This window comes from Symphodus melops (assembly GCF_947650265.1).
Source record: "Symphodus melops genome assembly, chromosome: 14".
Classification (NCBI taxonomy): domain Eukaryota; kingdom Metazoa; phylum Chordata; class Actinopteri; order Labriformes; family Labridae; genus Symphodus; species Symphodus melops.
Window position 1 is genome coordinate 17979201 of NC_136704.1, and position 21955 is coordinate 18001155.

The 21955-nt window shown below is 43.0% G+C and overlaps 1 protein-coding gene across 6 annotated transcripts in view; it reads left to right on the plus strand.

Annotated features, from left to right (window-relative positions):
- Nucleotides 1-19879, plus strand: part of rreb1a (ras responsive element binding protein 1a) — a 53144-nt gene extending 33265 nt beyond the window's left edge. For all 6 annotated transcript variants that reach the window (XM_079361882.1, XM_079361883.1, XM_079361879.1 and 3 more), the window contains 15 exons: nucleotides 603-692; nucleotides 970-1133; nucleotides 7273-7408; nucleotides 7495-7643; nucleotides 9167-9356; nucleotides 9510-9785; nucleotides 9997-10468; nucleotides 10599-12294; nucleotides 12506-12690; nucleotides 12785-12967; nucleotides 13240-13404; nucleotides 13517-13681; nucleotides 14070-14197; nucleotides 14438-15122; nucleotides 15493-19879. In XM_079361882.1, the coding sequence (XP_079218008.1) occupies nucleotides 603-692; nucleotides 970-1133; nucleotides 7273-7408; nucleotides 7495-7643; nucleotides 9167-9356; nucleotides 9510-9785; nucleotides 9997-10468; nucleotides 10599-12294; nucleotides 12506-12690; nucleotides 12785-12967; nucleotides 13240-13404; nucleotides 13517-13681; nucleotides 14070-14197; nucleotides 14438-15122; nucleotides 15493-16139 (5331 nt within the window). In that variant the 3' untranslated portion in view covers nucleotides 16140-19879. The remainder of the gene's footprint in view (nucleotides 1-602; nucleotides 693-969; nucleotides 1134-7272; nucleotides 7409-7494; nucleotides 7644-9166; nucleotides 9357-9509; nucleotides 9786-9996; nucleotides 10469-10598; nucleotides 12295-12505; nucleotides 12691-12784; nucleotides 12968-13239; nucleotides 13405-13516; nucleotides 13682-14069; nucleotides 14198-14437; nucleotides 15123-15492) is intronic.
- Nucleotides 19880-21955: the final 2076 nt, after the last annotated feature.

Here is a 21955-nt window from a genome sequence, read left to right on the forward strand (position 1 = left end):
TACACTGTAGCATTCCACATGTCTGCATCACTTCCTTTAGCTGAAACAGGAAAAGAGGAAGTACTGCTTCCCTGCTCTGTGTGTGTGTGTGTGTGTGTGTGTGTGTGTGTGGGTGTGTGTGTTGTATGTGTGTGCTTTAAATTAGAGAGATTGTTTTCCCATATTTTCCTTACATAATGACCGGTGCAGAACAATATGTGCATGTTTTTTAGTCGCGTTTGTATGTCTTTAGGTGTTAATAAATAGCATTTTCTCATGTGATTGGTCAGCTGAAATCACGTGATACTGAAGTCGTGAGTGCAACTTTCAACTGTGAAGCTTTTAAGGAGAGGTCAGCTGTTTTTGTGTCCATTTATTGTAAAATATCAAAACACACAAAAAAGGCAGATGAATCCAAATGAGTGCCTTTACTGCCCATTTGAGGCATCAGGGTAGTGTCAATAGGATGACTAGTTATACAGAGTGTGTTTATTGTAAAGAAGGAAAACCAGTGTATTTTTAATGTGAAGCGATGGAGCCCTGTGGCCCAGAGGCTAATTTTGAAAAACATTTGTCTGGTTATAAATGTTGTTGTTTTTTGTTGTTGTTGTTTTTTTTAACAGGACACCAAAGACAACAGCTCAGCTTTTATATGTCCGCTGTGTGACAAAGACTGTCAATCACAACACCAGCTCACCATGCACATTAGACAGGTAAGTAAGAACTGAGCTAAAGTGTTCAAGAGTTTTGATCATTTTTGTTCCACAGAGTTAAACAGATGTTGCGATGTTATTTTAAGGATCAAATGTAATGTACAGAAACTTTAAAAAGATTACAAATCAACATTTTAACCATGTTCATTGATTTATAGACAAAGATATGTATTTGTAAGGGTTAGGTCACTGTCGTGGCTGTTTTACGCAGTCGTGTTGGTGGTGCTTCTTCTTCTCTGGTGGCTGTAAAGTGACACTCTTGCCTTCCTCTCCGCAGCACAACGCAGACGCCGGCGCGTCGGATCACTCCTGCAGCATCTGTGGGAAGTGCCTGAGCTCGGCCTCGTCGCTGGACAGACACATGCTGGTCCACAGCGGGGAGAGACCCTACAAGTGTAACATCTGTGGACAGACCTTCACCACCAACGGCAACATGCACAGGTACACACACACATACACACACACACACACACACACACACACAAATAAACACACACGAGTGTAAACTTGCTTGGTCCATCCAGACCAACAATCATGAACCTTTGTTTTTTTTAATACAGAGCTTCATCATTTGGCTTCTGAGGTGTTTTTAGTCACGTTGTTGTGTGATATTTGGTGATATTGCAGTTCCTAGAGTGTCCACTAGTGGCTGTCTCCTACAGTGAGTCAATCCCCATAGAGCCCCATGTTAGAATGTCCAACTTTACATCAGAAAATGAACATGTTTCCAGCCTGGTACAAAAACTGTATCTGTCTTAATGGCAGAAATGTTCTCTAGCTCAACTATAAACATCATATCAGACTTAAAGTGATTAGCCACGTGGCCTAGTGACAGGTGAGAGCTGCAAGGTGTCACCTCAACTAATTCAGTCACTGGACTTTTATGTATATATAACATTCATGTTTATGATTGTTTCTGTCTGCTTTAAAATAGGATGGTGATTTCCAAAACTGCCAACACAATAAATTGAAAAAGATTTTTGCACCAAGTTAACAACAAATTACAAACAGTTACTTCTTTCCTGGTCATTAATCCCACAAACGCATATTATTGCACACAGACTGCCTGTACGTTAGTGTGTAACAACTGAACACACACACACACACACACACACACACACGTAGCCTCAGGCAGAGGAAGTAAGCGTTTAACCCGGTCCCAAGTCAACCCTGATGGGAGCACAAAACCCAAACTGGTCCTGACTCTGTTTACTTCTGTGTGTGTGTTGGGGGGTGGGTAACAGGAAATGGGAAGACAACTTTACACTATCCATCAAGCGCGCACGCACACACACACACACACACACACACACACACATACACAAACAGAACAACGCCCAGTCATTCATTATCTGTGAAGTCCAGCCTCTACCGTCAGGCTCAACCGTCCCTAAAGTCATCTCTGAGTGTGTGTTAGTGTGTGTGTGTCTGTTTGTATGTGCTGTTAACCTACATCTTGAAACTTGTCTGTGAACCTCACGTGTTTTGAAACAACCGAAATTAGCTGGGAAAAGAAATGAAGTTTGAGAAGCGTTTTTTTTTGCCTCAAACACAGCAGCATTGTTTCCTTTTCACACAGTGGGAATAGTTTAAAACATGCAGCGTTTAAATGTTGGTTTGGGACAAAACGATGAATGTGTTGTGCTCTCTCAGACTCTCCTCTCTGGTGGTATGAGGAGATGTGGGCAGGATGGAATGACTGTAGGCTGAGAGACGGACAGAGATGTCACAGCAGTTTTCTTCTTACGTTTGCCTCTGTGCTCTTCTCTGTCCTGTTGTGTTACACTGAGTGGATTTACATGGACTTTACTATCCTGCTTATGAGTGGCTCACACTGTGCCTCATGGAGGGCTTAGCAATATTACAGAAAGGATCCCTACAGAGGAGGGACTTTGTGTTGAAGAAGACGCTGCCGAGGCTTTTCTTTTTAGACGTTTCATCTTCTGCAGTGTTCACCTGTTAGTTTCCTGATCAGGTTGAGTAAAGCGCTCTCTGGTAGCTTTTTTCTTTCTCTGTAAACAATCATACAAGAGTGCTGGAAGTGATCCAGAACAGCACAGTTGTAGTTTCTTCTCGAGTCTTTGCAGTTACATGACTCTCTCCTTTCCTCCGTCTCTGCTAAAAGACAAACTGAACTCACACTGATGGAAAAACACAACCTCCTGCCGACGATCTGGATGCTGATTTCCATCAACACACCCTGGAAACAGTTGCGTCATTGTCCCAGAATCCTGAGAAAAATTAGGAATCCAAAACACAAACTTTACGGAGCAGATGAAGAACTGCACCTTTTGATTCAGTGATAGTTCACAATACAAACTCGATTAACAAAAAAAAAAGCAGAGGTGTCGAGAGAGGAGACAAGTCAGGTCTACATGCAAGGCCTGAGTTCACACGCTGCTGTAGGAAAATAAAGCAGGCCTGTGTGGATGGAAAAGAGGAGCAGAGGGAGGAGGGAGAGAGAGTGAGGGGAGGAATACATTTTGCAGCAGAGCATCCTTTGAAATGTGAAACACGAGATTTTCCTACTCTCCGAACATGCAGAGAGGAAGATGAAGGGAGGGAGAAAAAGAGGGAGAGAGATGAGTTCGATGCAGGCGACGGATGGAAAGAATCATGTGTGATGAATTTCCAGTCTGGTTTGGCAAAATCTGAAATGTTTTGTTGCTTATTAAGCAGACATTTGGAGAAATGATGAGAACAAACAACCAGAGGCAAAAAACAAACAAAAACATGTGACCCACAGGAGGAGAGGCATGCTGGAGGGAAACTTATGCTAAAGGTTTTCTACAAGCAGCCAAAGGCATCGTGGTGCTCAGAGTCGGGGGGGGGACACAAAGATGATAACGCTGGTTTCCACCCAAACAGAAACTTTCAATTTTTGTCACAAGGAGGTGATGAGAAGAAGGAAAGTAGAGGACGCAAGGAGGGGAGGAGACAAAGAGAGAAGAGGGGAAGAGATATGAGATGAGGAAAGGAAACGAGCATATATGAGGACACAAGGATATAAGCAGGTAGAGGAGAGGAAAGAAGGAGATGAGAGTGGATGACAACGGGAGGAGAGATGAAGGGTAAAAAAAAAACCAAGGAGGTGTTACAAAAGGACTCAAGGAGAGGGAAAATGAGTGGAGGTCGAGGAGGACAGACTGGAAGAGGTAAAAGGATTAGGAGCTAGCGAGAGGAGACAAGGAAACTAAACAAGGATACGAGAAAATGAGGAGTGTACAGGAAAAGTAGTAAAGTAGGAGTGGACACAAAGGGCAGAGGAGATAAGGAGAGGAAATAAGGAGAAAAGTGGGAAGGAGTAGAAAGATGACAAAGGGGAAGTAAGGTGTGGAGGTTTGGAGAGTTGGACTGAAAAAAGTCAACAAGTGGCAAGAAAAGGAGGCAAGGGAGAGAAGAGGTAATTAGAGAAAGAAAATGAATATTGGAACTAAGGCAGAGGAAAAAGTTTAGGAAGATAGAAGATAAAGAGAGGACACAAAGAAAAAGGAAACAAAATGTTTTCTTTCATTTATCAAATATAAAGTTATATATTTTTTTTAAACCTGTTTAAAAATTCTCTTTTAAACTTCTCTGTCAGAGACAAACAATGAAAATGGATGTCTGTTTGAGGTTTCATTTGCAAATGTTTTGTTCTTCTAATGGTCAAATTTTAAAACTGGACCAAACTTCAAACTTACAAATACTTAAAATTGCTCCTTTTTCAGTTTTGACAAGAAGACACAGTAATGAGTCCCAGATGTAGACAAGCAGAGAGCAGCATCACATGAGCTGTCCTCTCTCGGCCTTCTGGCTGCTCTGTTGTGAGGCCGTGGGGTCTGGTTGCCATGACGAAGCATCCCATTAGCCTATTATGGGCTGGCAGCGGTATGTGAGCTTGGATTGGCCCTCTGTGTGTGCTGCAAGTTTTAGCCGTGCGAGGAAGAGAGGAGCTGAGAAAGTTCAGCTCATCCCTCGGCCTCTCTGCTCATCCTTCAGTCCTTTCTTCAATTCCCTTCCTATACTTCCTTCACTTGCTCAGAGGGAAATCCCTCCCCTCCCCTCCTGGGTGTAAACATAAAACTGTTTGTTGTTCGACTCTGATTCCTGCTCAGATAACGTGTCAGACAGACTGTGAAAGCTGACTCAACAGCACCCCTGTGGTGATGCACAGGCACTGCAGGCAGGATGTCAAACTAGTACATTATGTTTGTGTTGTGCTGTGTCGTGTTTCTGCTGCCACAAACGATTGCAGTAGCAGTGAGTTGATTAGCTTATGAAGTTATAAGAAGCTCAAAATTGATATTGTAATGCATAATTCTGAATATTTATATTTACTATTTCATTATTTTAGATTTATACTCTTTAGCTAATAAATGCAGAAATGGCCTTTGCCACAGACTGCTCATTTAGCAAAACATTTTAATGAGATTTTAATCAAAACAATTAAAAGATATATTAACTTTTAGCACTTAAAGTGTCCCTTCCCACCCCTGTTGGCTCAGCCTTTTTTAAATACAAGTCGGGGCGCTCCAACAACTCTGCATTTAAATCTCATTTAGGCCGTTTAAAGATGCCGACTTGTTGTTCTGTGACAGTGATTTTGATTGTTCAGTATATTGTTTAAACAAAAACAAAAAAAACCCCAACAGTTTCCTGGGTATTCAAATTTCATTTCATCTCATCCTCTCAAAAGAAATAGACTGTTTGGTCACAGTTTGACCTCTTTGGAGTTAGTAAATCATTTAATTTATGTTTGAGTTTGCACACACTAAACTACTATGTCATAGTAGTTCCAGATATCCACATATTTAACATTTTGTGCAACTTCTTTGACCTACTACTAGTACTTTTTGGAATATACTGCATTGAGGTCATTTTTTTGCTTGTTCATTTATGTTTGAGCAGCTGTTGTGGAGTCAAACACCAACACACATAAACACACATCTGCTGACTTTGCACCTTTCCTGCTCTCTAATTGGTCAGTTCGGGGGTCACAGTACATTTTGGGCTAAGAAGACTTTGCTCTCTCAACGTCCCGCCTCCTCCTCTTCCTCCTGCGATCTGATTGGTTACTAAGTAACTTCCTGTCAGTTGTTCTCTGACTGCTGACTGTCAGGACCTCTTATGGGCGTCCAGCCTGATGCCTGTTAGTTTATTAATAGCAGAAAACATCCAATCCCACCTCCCACTCCACTGCGTCACTTTTCCTCTCCTTTCCTCTCATATCCTCTCCTCTTCTGTCCTTTCCTTCTTGTGTCTACTTGCTTTTTCTTTACCCCTTATTGTCTTTCCTTTTTTCCTTTCTTCTTTCCTTTCCTTCCTCCTCATCTTTTTCTTGCAAGTCCTTTCCTTTTTTCCTTCACTCCTCTCCTTCTGTCCTTCACTCGCCATGTCTACTCTATCCTTCCCTTTTTTCTTTGCCTCATTTTGTTTTGCCTCACATTTTATTTCCTTCCTGTTCTTATTGTCCTTCCTGTCCTTTCCTCACTCCTTTCCTGTCCTTCTGTCCTTATTTCCTCCTCCACTCATCTCCTCTCATCATCATCTCTTCTTCCTTTACTTCCTCCTTTGCTACGAGATGTGTTCCTTCTTCCTATCCTCTCCTCTCCTCCTGACCTCTTTGAACTCGTGTAAACTGACACCTGTGCTAAGGCCACATGCTAGCTAGCTGTATGACCTTTATACACACACTAAAATAGCAACACATGCTAACAGCCTGCACACTTTCTCACGCTACTCCCAACACCTGAACAAAATCACATACTCTTAACAGACGTTCACAAGAGTGCAGCTAACACACAATCTACGTCCATCCATTTTTCTTTCTTTCTTTTCTACTTTGCTCTTTTAATCTATTTATTTATTTTTATTTTTTGCTTACTATTTTCTTTTCCTTTTCACATCTCTTTAGTTCTTTGTTTCTTACTTTTTTTTACTCATATCTGTAGTTTTCTTTCATCCTTCAAGCTCTCTGTTTTACCACATTCTTATTAAAGGTTCGACGTAAATATTGCACCTTGAAACAGCCGTCTGAAAAGAGCTTTAATTTTTCATTCAATTAATTTCTTTTTTTAATTTAACATACTTAAATTTTAAGTACAACTTTTTCCTCTCTACACGACCAATGACCTTTGAAAGAAGTTGTTGACATGGCAACAAGAGCATGATCACTTTATGCTTGTGTGCGTGTGTGTGTGTGTGTGTGTGTGTGTGTGTGTGTGTGTGTGTGTGTGTTGCTCCACATTCCCAGCTGATTAGGTCGGATCTGAAACAAACAAGCAGCCAACAGGTTTAACCATTATGATTCATATCCTGCAGAGCAAGTTAAAATGATCAATTAAAACTAAACTGTTCTTTTTACTCACAGTCCCAGAATGTTTTCCACCCGTAACACAAAATAATCAATGTTCTATGTTATTTTATATATATATATCGTAACCCCAGAGTTTCAAGTAATATTAATACAGTTACCTGCATTACCCGTTATCACCACAGGGGCCGCCAAAAACAACAAAACACCTTTGAGATTTAGTCCGTAGTTTGTTGTTTTTAGGTTCCTCAAAGTAAAGCTAAACCTCTGACTCTTCTTTCTCAGACACATGAAGATCCATGAAAAGGACCCAGCCAGCGGTCTGCTCCCCGTCAGCCCCCCCTCCCCAACCAAACGTCGTCGTCCTTCTGTCAAGAGGCGGCAGGAGGAGGAGAATGGAGATGAGCCGCCTAATAAGAAGGTACAAACTCAGATTTACTAGACTTTTATCATGTGTAGAAAATGCAGTGGTGTTAATTGTGTTAATGTTTGTGTGTTTGTTTTCAGGTGGTGGAGGATGCAGCGTCAGAGGAATTGGCTGCGGCGGTTCGAGGTGCCGAGGAGGAGCTGCTGCCCTGTCCAATCTGCTTCAAGACCTGCAACTCCAGACTGGAACTGGATGCACACATGGATGCACATCCAGACACCGCATTAAGGTACATACACAAAGACACTGAATGATTTTAATCATGAAGGACAGTAAAGAAAGAAATGAAGAACTAATAAAAGTAGATGAAAAGAAGTAAAGTAGTTGGACAAATACATAAAGAACGGGTAAAGAACAGAGAGAGTGAAATAAAAGGAGCTGGAAGAAATCAATACATTTTAAGAAAAAGGAAAATAAAGAATAAGAAAATACAGAAATTGATTAACAGAAAGGGATTCAGGGAAATTAATTTAGAAAAGAGGTAAAGGAAAGAGGAAACGCAGCCAGAGGATCGAAGAAAGAAGAGAAAAGGCAAAAACAGACTGAAAAGAAATGAGAAAAGAGTAAAAGGAGGGGACACTGATAGAACAAAAAGAAAACAAAAAGAAACAAACTTTGTAAAGAGAGGGAATGAAGGAAAAAAGAACAAAGAGAGAAATGGAGCGGTGCTGAGCTCGTTATGGAGGAAGGCAGGAATATTTAGCTGTAAATCCTCACTAATCAGCCGTTAAGAGGATCGACTGGACTGAAGGGTGGAGAGCGAGGATGGAGGGATGAAGAGGGAGGGATGGAGAAGGGGGTGGGGGTGACTTTCTATCTGGCAGGGGGGGAGAATAAGGGATGGAGAGAGGAGCCAAAAGATTAACAATAATTGGTGATAATTGTTTTGTGGCTACGTTGTTAGCATCAGATTCTTTTTACAGATTCACAATCTGGACATGTAAAGGAGGAGCATTAGAGAGGAGATGCTCGGGAAAGATGGAGACAAATGAAAGAGGAGGTGCAGAGTAAAGTAAAGAGGAGATTAAAGGAGAAAGAAGAGGAAGGAGCTGATGGGGTGGGATGGGAGGAGAAAGAGGAAGGATAAGGCTGCAGGAGGAGCAGGAAGAGGGGGTGATGGTGATTTTAACAAGTGCTGGTCCTCTCTGTTCCCCCTCTTCTGTCTAAAAAAAAATCCTTTTCTAATGTGATAGAGGGGATTACACACACACACACACACACCTACACACATACACACCTACACACACACGAGGTGATAAGAATTTGTGACTGACTGACACTGAGCAGCTGTCCTCTCAACACTTAACGTGAGTAGGAACAGCACAGACACCAGGGGTTATCTCTCTCTCTCACTCTATTGCACACACACACGCACACACACACACACACACACACACACACACACACACAAACATTAAATACCTTTGATTAAGTCTTTTTGGATTCATAAGAGTGCAATAAAAAGAAAGCGTCTCTCAAAAAAATATCATTTATTTTTATGATTTATCCTCAAATGAGCAAATTTATCTGACCAACTATTAACTTTTTATTTCTTTTATTTTCTTCATGACTGAATTAAAAAAAAGTTTAAAGTTTTGGCAGAGCTGACAGTTTTTAGTCTTTTTTTCTTACAGTCATTTATTTAGACAACGTTTTGAGTTTTAAAGTCAACTTCTGTTTTTGATTTCATGTTTTGGGTAAATCCTCCCATCGCAGTTTTAAATCGTGAAGTGCTTCTCTTGTTGTCTGCAGGTGTGATCTCTGCTGCCTCTCTTTTCGAACCCACCGCGGTATGTTGCGACACAATGCCGGGGTTCATAAGCTCCTCCCCCAGGACCCTAGTGGACGCCCCTTCATCCAGAACAACCCCTCCATCCCTACCGGCTTCAACGACCTCGCCTTCATCGACTTCTCCTGCAAGAAGTTCGCTCACATCGCACAGGTAGTCAAGTCAACATTTGAATTTACTTTTACTGTGACTTCATTTCTCTTTTATTTTGAAATGATTTTTTACCTGTGATTTGTATACAACATTAGCTCCACAGTGAAGTCAGTAACATTTTAAAATGTTGACAAAATTTTAATTCTCTTCAAGGTCTGGTGTGAGACAAACCTCCGTCGCTGCATCAGTAAGTTCCACCGGTTCGTCTGCGATTGCTGCGACAAAGCCTTCCCCCTCCACTCTGCGCTGGACCTCCATAAAACCACGTCCCACTCTGAAAAGCCCAACGACTTTGACACAGAGGAGGCCGAGGGCGAGGACGGAGATGAAAAAAGGTGTGGTCCGGAGAAGACGATCGAGGAGGAAGACGTCCAGAACGCGGAGCAGTCCGGCTTCTTGGAAGGTCTCGGTCTGCAGCACATCTCTAAGGTACGCTGTGGAAATCAAGTCCATTTAATTCATCACAGATTCAGAGGAGGGCACAGAGAAGTAAAGAATAATTTTTAATTTAAAAAAACATTTGTTTTATTGCAATATTCAGTCTGTATTTGAATGCAGTGATATGTGATAGAGGCGTGTTTAATAAAACATATTAATGTCACCGCCCCCTCTTCTGATGATGCTGTTTTTTTTGTCTCAGGTCAACACTGGCCCCACAGACGATGAGATCCATCAGGCTCACCTGGACAGCATCAAGGTGATCCACGTGGAGCCTCCCTCCTTCAGCCTCCCCCAGGAGCCGGCCTCCGCCTACCTGGCGGGAGGTCTGGGGCTGACTCTGGGACTCGGCGTGGGGGGTCTGGCCGCCCTCAGCATCCCACTCCTGGAGGCGTCTGGCTCAGCCTCCACCCTGCAGGGACTCACCCAGCGCGATGCCCTCAGCCTCCTGTCACTACAGCCGTTCCCCACCGGCCTCCTTCTGCAGCCTGAAGGGGGCGCTGCCACTGGTAGCGCTGTCTCCTCCGGGGCTAAACCCGGGGAGGCGGGAGGAGCCGGGATCATGGAGCTGGCCGACATCCAGCAGATCCTTAAAGTGGCTAGTGCAGCACCCAATCAGATGGGACTGACCCTCCCACCTCTCGCCAAAGCTCCGGGATTTGCTGGAAGTCAAGGTGGGTGTGTCGGCCATTCAGTCAGTCAATCATGTTTTGAACTTGGAAGGACTTAAAGGTGAAACAGTGACAAATAAAATGTTGTAAATGTTGAGAATTTAAAAAACAACATTCTTTCTCCCTCCTGCAGGTCTGGTTCAGGGTCAGAAGGCGATGCCTCCATTGAAACCCAAACCTCCCATCACCCCTCGCTCCAGCCTCACCGCCACCACCCCTCCCCCCCTTCAGAGCTCCCAGCAGGCCTCTCTCGGCTGCATCAGCCCGAGCCTGCCTCCCCCCACCCCGACTCTCTTCAAAACTCCCTCCTCTTCATCCGGTAACGGAGGGCAGCTGGATGAAGAGTGTATGGGTGATGCTCACACGCCTCAGTCGGACTCGCCGCCAGCTGTGACCACAGCAGTGCATGAGGAGGCGGGGCTAAGTGGTAGGAAACCGGGAACCAAAGCAGGAAACAACGCTGGCTCGGCAAAAGGTTCGTTCCCATGCAGATTCTGCGACCAGGTGTTCGCCTTCTCCGGCGTCCTGCAGGCTCACATGCGCTTCCACCTCGGCATCCTTCCTCATCAGTGCAACATCTGCGACTACGTGGCGCCGGACAAAGCCACGCTGATCCGACACCTGCGGACACACAGTGGCGAGAGACCGTACGTGTGCCGGGTCTGCCATTACCCGTTCACTGTCAAGGCTAACTGTGAGCGTCACCTCAGGAAGAAGCACGCCAAGACCTCGAGGAAGGACATCGAGAAAAACATCAAGTATGTAACCTCAACCACCACGGCAAACATCGCTGCAGCCATCACTGCGGTAACGACCACCACTCCCACCATGGATACGGAGACCGGCTGCAACGGAGCAGAGACCACCTGCAGGTTCTGCTGCGAAGACCTGAAGAGCTACCGGGCTCTGCAGATCCACCTGCGAACGCACAACGGCTGTCAAAGGAAGCCGTTTGAGTGCCGGCGCTGTGGTGCCGCCTTCCTTGCCAAACGGAACTGCATCCACCACCTGCTGAAGCAGCACCCGGAGGTGCAGGAGAGAGAGATCGAGGATCACATCGCCACCCTCCTGCCTGCCGCTCAGTCGGCCTCTTCTGTTGCCCCGGCCCGAGCCGCCGCGGTTACTCAGATGTCGCTGAACGGGATAAGTCCGCCTGCAGTTCAGGCGCTGCAGGCCGTGAAGTTGGAGGACGTTGTTTATCCTGCTGAACTGGACCAGCCGCTCGACTTCTCTGCCAAAAGTCGCGGCAGCCAAGCGGGGTCTCCTGGGGTCAAACTGGAGTGCGTCTCCCCGACCTTCGACTGCTCTGCCCTCGACCAGCCCATCGATCTTTCCATCCCCAGCAAGAGGCAGCGGAGAGAGGCGGCAGGCGTAGAGATGAGGGAGATAAAGATGGAGCAGAGCAGCAGCATGGAGCAGCAGACTCTTTCAAAGGAGGAGAAAAAAGGAATTGCTCTGCCTCCTCTTCACCCTCATCCCCAGCTTGGCTGCTACCAGCTCCCTCCTGGGTCCACCCCTCCCCCCGCCTCCCTCCCCAACATCAGCAACTCCACCCGAGCTCAGCGCCTCAAGCCTTTGCTCCCCAAACCAAGCTCCTCCAGCGCCTCCCCTCCCTCCTCCGCCCACAAGGAGCTGCCTCCTCTGGCTTCAATCGCTCAGATCATCCACTCCGTCTCTGGAGTTCCAGACCTACTGAAGAGAGAGGCCACCACACTGGATGGGAAGCCGCAGGGTGGGGTCTCGTCTCAGGGTGAATCTGCTGCAGGGGCACCTGGAGCCTCCGCCGCTCCTGAGACGCAAAGTGAAGACACGACAGAAGGATCCAGCAGGTACGAGAGCTCCATTGACGACCCCAAACTTCTTTAACTCTGTTATTGTATCAAAATTAAGTTGACTGAATAATGTTACATTTGGACTCCATTAAATCTGGTTTCTAAACTTTTTATCTTTTAAGATCAGCAAAAACATTTCCTGATTCCACCACCAGATGGCGCCCAAATCTAAGTCTTAACACTGAGCTGTGACTTTTCTGTCTGACAGAAAGCGATCCAGGAAGAAGCCGGCCGTTCTGTCAGTGAAGGAAAAAGCTGCTGTGAGTGGCAGCGGCATAGACCTGGAGTCCAGCGGGGAGTTCGCCAGTGTGGAGAAAATGCTCGCCACCACGGACGCCAACAAGTTCAGCACGTACCTGCAGACTGGAGCCTCTGACCTCGGAGCAAAGAGAGGTAAGAAAATGAACTATTATACACTCACAAATTAAAAGATAAAAAGAAGAAGAAGAAAAAGAGGAGGCTTAATTAAAATCCTCCCTCCTGTCAGACGTGGACAAATCAGGAGTAGCAGATGAGAAGGAGGAGGGGAAACCTGTGGCTGCCATTGGGCCGCAGTCGAAAGGAAAGAAGAACGCCTACTCCAACTCCGTGCAGAAGATGACATGCCCCTTCTGCCCGCGAGTGTTCCCCTGGGCCAGCTCGCTGCAGAGACACATGTTGACACACACAGGTAACACACAGACACACAGAGGATTTCTTTAAGTCAGACATATGTGTGAACAAAGGCCTCAACAAACACAGCCTCAGTCAGTAATAATACTCTGTAGTGTGTTCTCATTAAATAACTTTTCAATCATAAAATAACATGATTACAACTTGATGTACCATTACCCGACAACAGTAATGTCTTTTTCTTTTTTCTTTTTTTTTTTTAAATACGTGTAAAATAATTCTCTCTTCTTGATGTCTGTCCCCTTATTGGGATCCTTTGTTTCTTCTCAGGCCAAAAACCTTTCCCCTGTCCGAAGTGCGATGCCTTTTTCTCGACCAAATCAAACTGTGAGCGCCATCTGCTGAGAAAACACGGCGTCACGCACCGAACGCTGCGACGCAACGGCTCCCTCCCCAAGAAGGATGGAGAGGATGGTTCGCAGGAGAGCGCAGGAGGTCAGAGCACAAAAATGACAAACCTTTAACGCATGACCCTGATCATCTGAGTTTCAGAGACTCTGTCTTAACCTAGAGACACCTTTTAATTTAGTTGTGTTGTCTTGTGCAGAGAGTCAGTCAGAGACGGAGCAGCTCACACCAGAAGCACAAAATCGTGGCAACACCACCCCCTCTTCAGAATCAAGCCCCGCCCCCACAACTGAGAGTCACTCCTCATCTGAGCAAGAAAGGGATGGGGCCACAACGCCGAGCCCCACCCACAAATCAAGTCAAGGTCAGTCTTCAGAAACAAGTAGAAAAGAAGAAGAAACGCTTTCGTCGGTACTAATAACTAACTTGTCGACAGAAAATAAACTAATCTGTGAGATGTTTGAAGGTTTGGTTTGATCAAAAAGACAAAGGGTAAAAAGTCTGTCAAATGTTTTTTTGTTTTTTTAACAGTCACTCCAACATAGACTGGGTTACCTTGCCAATTATTTTCAGAGATCTGTTTCATGTAGATGAAGGTTGATAGTGTAAAATGTTTTATGTACTTTAGTTTGTACAAACTCTGTTCCACCGGTCAAACACCGTAGTCTATGCCTTTTAAGAGAATATTTTCTCCGCTCTAAAGGATTGCACCGTGTGTTTACGGTATTGACCCTTGTTCCTTTACTCAGCAGGTGGCAGTCCAGCTTCCATTCCTGCAGAGCAGCAGGAGCCAAACACCACAGATCAGCCAGACCAGCAGGGGGCGCCAGAGACCAGAGCAGGAAAAGAGTCTGCACAGAGTAGCAGCAGCAGTACCAAGGTAACACATCTGAGCCTGCCAGTGTTTATTAATCTAATATTGTGCTTGTTAGAAACTCACCAGGCAGCAGCACACCAGCAACTCATGTGTTGTGTGAGGTAATATCACAGTTTATGTATGTCTGGTGTGTTTATAGACATTAGAAAACCTCATCAGGAGAAAAAATCAGCTCTATTAGTTTAATTGATCTGTCTGTATGTCTGTTTCATTCTCATTTCACTTTCTTTTTTCCTCTTGCAGATGGAGAGTGCAGATGATGATGACTGCCACAGCAACAAAAGCTTGGACCTGAACTTCGGCAAAAAGCTCATCGACTTCAAGCTTTCAACATCACCAGGGACAGCTCAGGAAGAACAACCCCCCCAGCCTTCCTCCTCTTCTTCCTCCTCATCCTCCTCTACCTCTGCTCCTCCAGCAGCATCAGAGAGCCAAGACAAGGAGAAAAGCTCTTCAGCCTCCTCCTCCTCCTCCAGCAGCCCCGCTGTGAAGCAGCAGCCGGAGTACAAACACGTTTGCCGAGTCTGCAAGAAGAGCTTCCGATACGCTACCACCCTCGCCCGCCACGAGAGGGCGCACCTCTCTGAGGAGACGCCAACTCCTGCACCAGTAGAAGTGACCTCGTCGGAGACAGAAGAGGCGACAGAGGGCATTGTTGTAAAACCAACAGAAGACAAAGAAGTGGAGAAAGAGGAGGAGCAGGCAGAGATGGAGGATGAGGAAGGAGGAGTAATGAGGGGAGGAAAGAGCGAGGGAGGAGAGAGCGGGGAGTCTGAGGAGGAAAAGGAGGAGAGGAGCGAAGAAGAGGCGTTGGAACCAAAGAGTGCAGAGGGAGGCAGAGTTGACAAGAGGAAGAAGATTTGTAAAGTCTGCGACAAAAGATTCTGGTCTCTACAGGACCTGACCCGACACACACGCTCACACACAGGTAAACTTTTATGTACACTTGATTATTCTTACATACAGTCATCCTTATGTTTCAATTTTCTGTGATTTGTTGAGATTTTTAATTCTCTTACACCTCCAAATTGTCCTTTTCTTTTTTTTTTAATTCTTTCTTTATTTAGCGTCATTGCATGTCCAACATACTGTCATTGCGGGTTACATATAAATTGCCCAATTTTCATTGTTCATGAACATGAATAACATTGATCTGCACTCCTTAAAATTATAAAAACGAAAATAAAAAATTAAATATATACGTTTTCTTTAGATTTCATTAATGTTGGAACAGAATAGCAAATACAAAAACAATTTCATACTTAAATATAATACATGTGTAATGGCCCTCCCCCCAGGTGAGCGGCCGTACCAGTGTCAAACCTGCGAGCGGACTTTCACCCTGAAGCACAGCCTTGTTCGCCACCAAAGGATCCACCTGAAGCCCCGCGGAGCCGATGGAGCCTCTGCAGGGAACGACGACGCCAGCGAGGACGGAGACTCCTGCGGCCCGACACCAACCTCTACCTGCCCACCATCGGAGAACGAGAGCGATTGCGGCAGCGGCCCCACAGGGGCGAAGGAGTTGGATGAGGAGGAGGATGTAAAAGAGGATGTTGAGGAGGGAGGAGAGTCAGCCGTGGTGGAGGACGAAAATCCTGTGAAGAAAGTAGAGTGTGCTGCAGATTCAGAGCCACCAACGACCGATACTTTTCCTGAGGAAAAATCACTTCCCGAAGAATCAGCGACGCAAAAACATTCGGAAGACACAACTCCCAAACAACAAGCTACTGACACAAAGACAAGTGACGAATCCTCAGCCAGCGACCTAAAATCAATGCCTGAATCAAACACCTCCAAAGACACCTCACCCTCTCCCTCCATATCTCCTGAGGAGTCCGCCCCTGCAGATGGCTTTATCCAGGGGCTGCTGGAGATCCACGCCAAGCCCCCTCTGGAGCACATCCTGCCCAATGGAGAGCCTCCTCTGGTGGGGGCAGACTGATCCCCTGGCTTTCACCACAGTGCCATATGATGGAAAAGACGCTACAACATTTACAATGATGAAGATGATGCAAAAATCAGCCCAGAAACTTTTTTGATAGAAAGAAAGAGGAAACCCTCATTTTCTTGAAGTGCCTTACTACTAGTCCTACTTCTAAGAGATGTTTTTTGCTAAATCTTTATCTGCATTATTACGGAGGATGGATCTAATTTTTATAGCTTTTTATGACAATGATTGGCATTGATATTTTTGTGCGAGGAATCTATATTTCAGCAATAAAAGAATAAAGTTATGATTTATTATTGTCTAGATTCTGTTTGAGAATTAATGATCAACTTAAGAGACGCAGAAGACACACAGAGATTCAGACTGTCTGAATCTGTGTTTATTCTGTATTTAAATCACAGCTGAGACTGAACGATTAGAATTCAAGATATGAACCAGCTGGATTTGAGAACGAACTAAGCCAGGGTGAGGAATTTAACTTTTTTTTCCCCCCAATGATCACATTGGCTCTGATATTTTATTTTTTGTTTCATAAATTCAAATCGGGAGTTGGAGGCTCGTTGGCCCGATTTCACCAGCAAAAGATGACTTCCACTGATGGCTAACTGTCGCATAAATCTGCATGACAAAGGAAGCGTTTTGTAACTGGAAAGTAAAACACAGAATGACTTCATCCTTATGGCTTGCTTCCACAATAATCCTCGTCTCTCAACTGGCTCAGAAAACACACAGAAACATTGACAAACTTGTCAAAGTCGCAGCAGAGCTCTGTCTGAAAAAGAACTCTTTAAAGGGCAGATAAAGTGTTGATCAGTTTGTGCTCCATGTTTTTTTAAACCCATCACACTATTGATCCCTTTATCCCTCAAAGCCTCCCTGTGAGTTTTTGTGTTAATAATTTGTCTTTCATAATCATTCTCAGTTGATTCCATGTGTGTACAGAGAGTTGAACATGTGGCACGTGATGTTAGAGTATTTTCCTTTTTGTGTGTGTGTGTGCGATTTATCAGTGAAATATAGGTGTAGGGAGGGAAATTCATGTGTTTGTGGATTTTTTTTTTATAACTGAACAAATCAAAATGTCTGGCTTTGTGTGAGATTGTATGTGAACTCCACCTGTCTCTCATTGTCGCCCCCTAGTGTTCATTGAGGGTTTATTACAGGGCCTCTAGTATGCTAACATATTTCAGCTCTAACACTTGATCCAGGTTCAGTTTACCTCAACTTCCGCTTTAACTGCAACCACTTATGATGTATGAGCAGCGCTATAGGCTACCCTTGAAATCCTATGTCTTCCTAAATAAGGCTAGCAAGGCTAATTCTTTGCTACCCACTGTGGACAAAATCAGCGCTAACCAGGACTTGCTCACCAGCGACACTTAAAACACAGCTACCAAAGGTCACCATATCAGAGCAGGAGCTAGCTTAGCTTGCACAAATTTCGAAATAGAGCTAAAGAAAGATAACGCACCTAAAAAAAATTTAAATACATGTCAACAGAAATAGCAATTGAAGAGTCATCAATAGCCTTATTTACATAATGAGCCTTCACAAACACACAACAACCAGCACTTAATGTACAGGCTTTGTCTTTACAACGTTTAATAAAAGGGCTGACTCCAGCAAGCTGTACTTGATTTTAGCATTTGTTAGCTGAACAGAAATTAAACATGGGCTTGCAAAGAAGCGAACAAGTTCGAGCTGACCCAGTCAGAGAAGATTTCTTGGCTTGGCAATTTTTTTGATCAGTTAGCCCTAGATAGCTGTTAAAGTTAGCCTTAGCTCACCAGAGTGGGCATTATTCAGCCACTTCAGTTCTTAAACACTCAGCACAAACTACTCAGTTAGCTCGAGCTATAGCTGTAACAAAAAAACCTCAGCTTTGCAGAGTTTGTCCTTTATACCATGAAGCTGGCAGGTGTAGCACATCTCCTTCAGTATTATTTCGGTATCTTGAGTTGGTCCTGGACAGTTTAAGCACTGTTATTTGGCCTCATGTCTCCAACATGAACGTTTATTTGAAGACATTTTTAACATCTGAACTAAAACGTAAAACTCTTAGTTGAATTATCTTCATGAAGGTTAACAGATACTCAAAGACACGTGGTCATTAATTTGGCGGTTAAGACAATCATTTGTAGTTATCAATTAAAACAAATTGATACTAAACCCTTCATTTGAATCTATGTGGTTTCCAGAAAGAGCTTAACAACAGGTTGAAAAGAGTGAATGAACTGATGAATGAACGGATGAACAGATGGATGGATGGATGAGGGGGTTGAGAGTGAATGGTATTACCCTACTGCACAAACAAACACAAGTAAAAGGGCTAATTCCACCCCCTCGTACCAACCAAACCGGACATTTCCACAACAGTTAAGGGTGGCTAAGTGTGTATGAGTATTTTGTTGTTTTTTTCATGTTAAGTTGAAAATAGCTTATTTTTCTTCTTGTATGTTTTTCGTCTCTTTGTTTATTGTATCAAGCAACCTCAAAACGAATCGAACCTCAGCGGCTCATAACAGAACTGTAAGGCAACGACAGTCAGTCATCTGGCCTGTCAAAAAGCAAGTGATATTGAACAACTGGACTGACTGTGTGACTGACTGGACGCTGCTGTGAACTGGCACTAACAATTTCCAAAACTACTACAACTACTAGTACTACTACAGTGGATTATCGCAACACAATCAAGAGAGAGAGAGAGAGTTTTTATTTCCCAGGGAATCAAAAAACCTTCTATCAAAAGTGAACGATAGTATTCTCTTCCTCTATTTCTTGAAAAGATTGCTGCCCAATGTTTGTCTTTGGTGAATACTGTTTTCTTCGCCAAGTCAAACACAATGGAAAAAGTAATGGTGTGGCAGAATATAACATTTTTAGATCCTTTCTTTGCAGATTAGAGACAAGAAATTAAAAGTTGACTAGTTTTTGGGGGGGGGGGGGGTTGTCAGCTTTTTGGCTATTGGAACAATAAATTCACACAAATTTTTACATCTTGGGCCTATTGATTCCTTAGTCTTGCAAAATGTATTTCATTTGAATGTATTTGAGAGAATCGATTTATAAAAAAAAAAAGTTTTCAAATCTAATTATTTAGTTTTGCAATTGTGTTGACACTTTAAGATTGTAAGTGTTCCAATAAAAAAAAAACATTGTTAAATTTAAATTATAGTTGGAATTTACCATTTTTGTATATGCCACATCCATAAAGGAACTCTCTCTTTTTTTCTCCACTGTTCTATGTTTTGTTGGCTATATCTGTACATCCCTATCCCTTGGGAATGTGTGTTAATGTTCTCTTAAGTGTTTGTGTGTGTGTTTGCACGGCCATATGAATACTGGACTTCCGTTGGAATGCACATGGACTGTTTTTAAATGTATTTATTTGGAGCCCAGGTGTGTGTTTGTGTGTTCGGGTGTGAGTTAGTTTCTACAATGACTTGAGAAGAAGCCATGTATTAAGAATATCACAATTATGCTGCAGAACTGTTTTGAGGAACTGATGGTTTGTGTTATGGACTAACCGGCTTGCTCTAGGCCGGGATGTGAAACGTACTAGCAATAAGAATCCCTCTGAATCCAAAAAGCTTTATGTAGATCTCCTGTATATGAGTTGAGAACACTTTGTGTGGGTGTCTTGGGTCTGTTTGTTTAAAGTTTGGCTGACATGATTTTTGATGTGTTAATTTTTCTTTATGACATTTAAATGCGTATAAAACTGTGAAAATCCATTGTGTTCAGTTAAAGGGTGAGTTTTAGGTTAGTTTTTTTTTGCATGTTAATCTAATTTGTTCATTTATGAATGATTTCTCCTTTTTCATCTCCTCTCGCTCTACACATACATACATATAAATATATATAAATATAAAATGATATATAATCTCGCTCTCAGGGTCTTTCACAAATCCATTATCCGAAATGCTTCATGTTCTTATTTCCTGAGTTGCAACTTGTTTTTCCAACTCCTGATCATTTTGTCTTTTTTTAATAATGATTCAGAACTGTCAATCACTACATTTAGCACTTGACTGTGAACTTATCATCACCTAACAGATAAAAGATGTCATTTGATTTTTGGCATTTCAAAACCAGAAAATTTTGACATTTTCCCCCCTTTCACTCAGACTTTTCTTTCCGACCTTAAACGCCTTTTTCTGTGTCCCGCTTTGGCTCATCTCTCTGTCCCAGTCTGAGTTAAAAGGGAACATCAGAGAGGACGAACACAAACATACACAGATGCTGGATTTCAATCAGAAAGCATTAACACTCAATCCAGTGGAAAACACATATTTTCTGTGGTTGTGTTTTCATCCCCCCCATCTGTTTGCTCTACTCCTATTGTTAGTAAGACATGACAGTGTTTCACAAAGTCAAGAAATGTAAACATGTTCTGTATTCAACCCAATAAGAAACCGCAATAAAGATTATATTAAGGAAAAATGTGTGAATCTAATGCTGTCTGTGTTGTCTTTCTTTACAACACTGCTGCTGTGTCACTAAAGACGTAATTCCTCTTGGGGTTTTTTTTTTTTTTAGATAATGTATTTAACGTGTTGAATATGCATTGCATAATTGAAGTCTTCTTCGAGCCACTTAATTATTAGCAATAAGGCTGAATATGCACACGTATAATGTAGATCAGTTCAAACAGCGAGATAAAGGCATGCTGCACACTTAATGAATGCCACAAAAGTTATGCTTTGACCAGGTCTTCTTCAAAAGTATCACCTGAAGAAGAACCCTGCGCAAAATAAAATAATATTCGGACCAGATAAGTAGGGGTTAAAATAAAAGAACCCTTACCTTTCCCCTAACCCTAAAGATAAGTCAAATGTTTTGAAAAGGGATAAAAATGTCTCGAATTTCTTGAGCCCATGAAGCAACAAAAAGTACATTATGCTCAAAAGATATTATCTTCTTCCCACAAGTAATCTAACTTGTACACTCGAGTTATTAACTTGTTCCCACAATTAAATTAATGAACATTTCAACATAAGAATATTCTTCTACTGGACATGTCACACTTTTTTCTGCACAACCTTTTTTGGAGCCTTCAAATTCCCCAAAATAAAATAAAACATCTTATACACACAAGTACGGAAGCCCTAAAGGGTCATGCATTCATACATTTTATTTTAAGTTAATAACTTCCTCTAACAAAATAATTGCGTACACGACTTTCATATTTATATACAAATATTTCAGAAACTATGAAGTTTATCATGACAAAATCAGACCTGGAAAATTGATTGCCATTCTTGTTTCAAGGCTTGTTTATATCACAAACTCACGTTAGAGTCGATGAATACATTTCATATAGGCCACAATAGACCAGCTTTAATATAAAGATGTGTCAGCATGTTGCTTATGTTATTTGAAGTAGCTTACTGTACAGTAGGGGGAGCTGCTCACCTTTGTATTGTCCTTAACTTCAATAAAACCTGATGATGATCAAGCAAAGATGGTTGACAGATGAGTCTTTACAGTCTGGGTGGATGTGGATAAAGATGATTATGAACATTTAAGAGTGTTGCGTAGTCATGGCTTTATTGTACAAAAATAAAAGAGAGAAAGGAGACTGAAAAAAGAGGTAAAGTTCAGCTTGATTTGTTTCCCCTATTCTCATTCAGTAATTTTCACTTATTTAAAAACATATAGTGGATCAGGGTTTTTTTTGTGTGTTTTTTTTGTTAAATCAATATCAGTTCTCCTGGGATCAAGTCTCCACTCCGCCCCAGATATTTTGAACTCCTCTTGCTGTTCTGCCACGTTTTTGCTCCTTTCCAAAGAGAAGGACCAAACTCGGA